The sequence below is a fragment of the Amphimedon queenslandica genome, unplaced genomic scaffold (genome assembly GCF_000090795.2).
Source record: "Amphimedon queenslandica unplaced genomic scaffold, v1.1 AMPQUscaffold_13490, whole genome shotgun sequence".
NCBI classification, from domain to species: domain Eukaryota; kingdom Metazoa; phylum Porifera; class Demospongiae; order Haplosclerida; family Niphatidae; genus Amphimedon; species Amphimedon queenslandica.
The window spans coordinates 47,862-50,188 of record NW_003546274.1 but is presented as its reverse complement, the minus strand read 5'-3'; the positions used below and the strand labels follow the sequence as shown (position 1 = coordinate 50,188).

Genomic DNA, 2,327 nt, shown 5'->3' with positions numbered 1-2,327 from the left:
GATGTATCGGACTCCCTTGGCAGAGTCTCTGTCAATATTTTAGACAAATCCAAGATTTTGAACCGGAGGTCTCCAAACGTTGTTGCTATATTTCTCTCGTCAGTTTCAAAGTCTTGAGATTTATCAGAGGATGTTGACGTGATCATGACACCATTGTAATAAGTGTTCGTCTGCAAATCATAATCTGTAAAAATATAACAATAATTATGACATTGAATAAAGAATGCACTTATCTTAATTTTACAAATTAATGTGATCTACTTCTTACCAAGTTGAAAAAGCTGTCCAGCATTAATGATGTACTGCATCAGCAGAAATTCTTTCTTTAATTCTGCGAGTTTATTTAGCACGGTCCCGTTTTTAAAGTCATCAAAAAGTGCTTCTGCCAGTTTACATGTCCAGGTTTCATCTTCCTCAGCAGCATACCCAGGTTTTTGTAGACCAGACGTTGCAATGACAAACCTGTCCGCTTTAGGCCCACTTGGGAGCCTAGGATCACCTATAGCAAGGGACTTCTCTTGAAGAGTAATCTCAAAAAACAGGAAGCATGTATAATTATACTTCGGATCTATCAGCAGGCTCTCCTTGTTGCTTAGGATGTCAATCATATCTTTAATATAAAACTTCTTCCCATCTGCCATGAGTAGATAAACATCAGGGTCACAGCCTCCATTGCCCGAGCAATAGAGCAACATGGAATGACAGATTTGGCCACAGTCCTTGGGCTTGTTGCAAGCACTTTTCAGAACATTGGTGAAAGAGGCTAACGTCGGTCCATCATCCCCCCCGTTCATCCTTGCTGGGAATTTGGTGCCTTCCAAGACCTCAGCAACGGTATCGGCATCCTTCCCTTTGTCTGGACTAGTCCAGATACAAGCCCCAAAACCAAACATGCCCTCACACTGCATTCTGTCAAATATCTCTATTAACATCAAAGGAATAAAAACAATAAAGAAAACCGAGGAGAAACTTACTAGTCTCCATCTTGAGATGTGCACTCGGATGTGCATGAATGATGATAGATTGACTGGAGGTGTGGCCTGGGCAAACTGCATGCATCCATAGTCTCGCAGGCCAGACCCATGCATCCATGATGAAAGTTGAAGATAGTAAATGAAAAGGATTGGAAACGGGGATTTCATTTACTTTATTATCTATGCATGCATACATAGATATTAGAGTAAATGAAATTTCATTTACTCTAATATCTATGATGCATACCAATATGTACTCTGATATCTATGACAGTACCACCACTGATTAGCAAAACATAAAAAATAACAGCCAAACTACATAAAATATTATTATTATTATCAAATGTCTACTCAAATACACTACATAAATCAAATGTCTACTCAGAGACTCCTCAGATATTCGCGTACTTTGTCAGACACTTTGACTCCTTTGACTATCATTACTGTTGGCTGATCTAAAGCTTGGATTACTTGGCTCCAAGTTGGAATGCAGTACTCATCATACAATTTATCAACAAAGTACTCAAACTTTGTCAAAAAACTAAAACTAATATCCTCCTGTTTCATATAAAATAAAAGAGGTTGAGCAAATTTCTTTTTCCAGTCAGACTGAGGTACATCATTTAGTAATGACAAAGCTGATAGGAGCTGCTCCTTAGTTGGAGAACTATCAACTGAAGCACTACTAGTTATCACTGGTGCTGGCGGCTTGCTAGATGAAGGTGGATGAGTAGACGTAATTGAAGCAGATTTATTAGAAGATGTAGCACCAAGTACAGGAGACTCTAAACAAAAATTATTAAAAAGGCAATAATAATTATCATTTTTTACTTTTTTTAGACACGCCGCAAGATAGAGACGTAAACATTGGATTACCACAAAAAACTTTTTCTTCCCAATAGTTGTACATTGCAGTGCTCAGTATTGATCCAATGGAGGCTGAAGGAAGAGCAGCTTTATACGTATCAATAACTTCTGTCGTCCAATAAGCACATTCATTCTCATCAGGGCGACTGTCTTCCTTACTCACGAGTCCAGAGACTGCAATGGTGAAGTTTTTACAGCTGGGAAGAACTAAAGGACAGTTGCTGCAGTTGTCTGGCGGTGACTGATCTGATGTAAGGCACAATTCAAAGAAAAGCCAACAGGTTTTAAAAGGGGTTGATCGAGGAGCCCTCAGCCAATTAACAACCTCATCAATGTACACAATCTCAGTGTCTGATAGACACAGATATATCACTCCTTTTCTGTTAGTCTCAGGCTTTCCATAGCCACCATAACCAGTGAAGTACAGAACGAGGGATGAGGCAGTGATTCCTTCCAGAATTTGCTGTAGCTGCCCTCTATGTCTAC

The 2,327-nt window shown here is 39.3% G+C and overlaps 1 protein-coding gene across 2 annotated transcripts in view; it reads right to left on the bottom strand.

Annotated features, from left to right (window-relative positions):
* Positions 1-1,000, bottom strand: part of LOC109580464 (uncharacterized) — a 4,433-nt gene extending 3,433 nt beyond the window's left edge. The window contains exons 1-3 of one of the 2 annotated variants that reach the window (XM_019993661.1): positions 975-1,000; positions 269-922; positions 4-184 (exon numbers count right to left, since the gene is read on the bottom strand). In XM_019993661.1, coding sequence (XP_019849220.1) covers positions 4-184; positions 269-922; positions 975-984 — 845 coding nt within the window. In that variant the 5' untranslated portion in view covers positions 985-1,000. The remainder of the gene's footprint in view (positions 1-3; positions 185-268; positions 923-974) is intronic. The other variant, XM_019993660.1, reaches the window with a different exon arrangement.
* Positions 1,001-2,327: the final 1,327 nt, after the last annotated feature.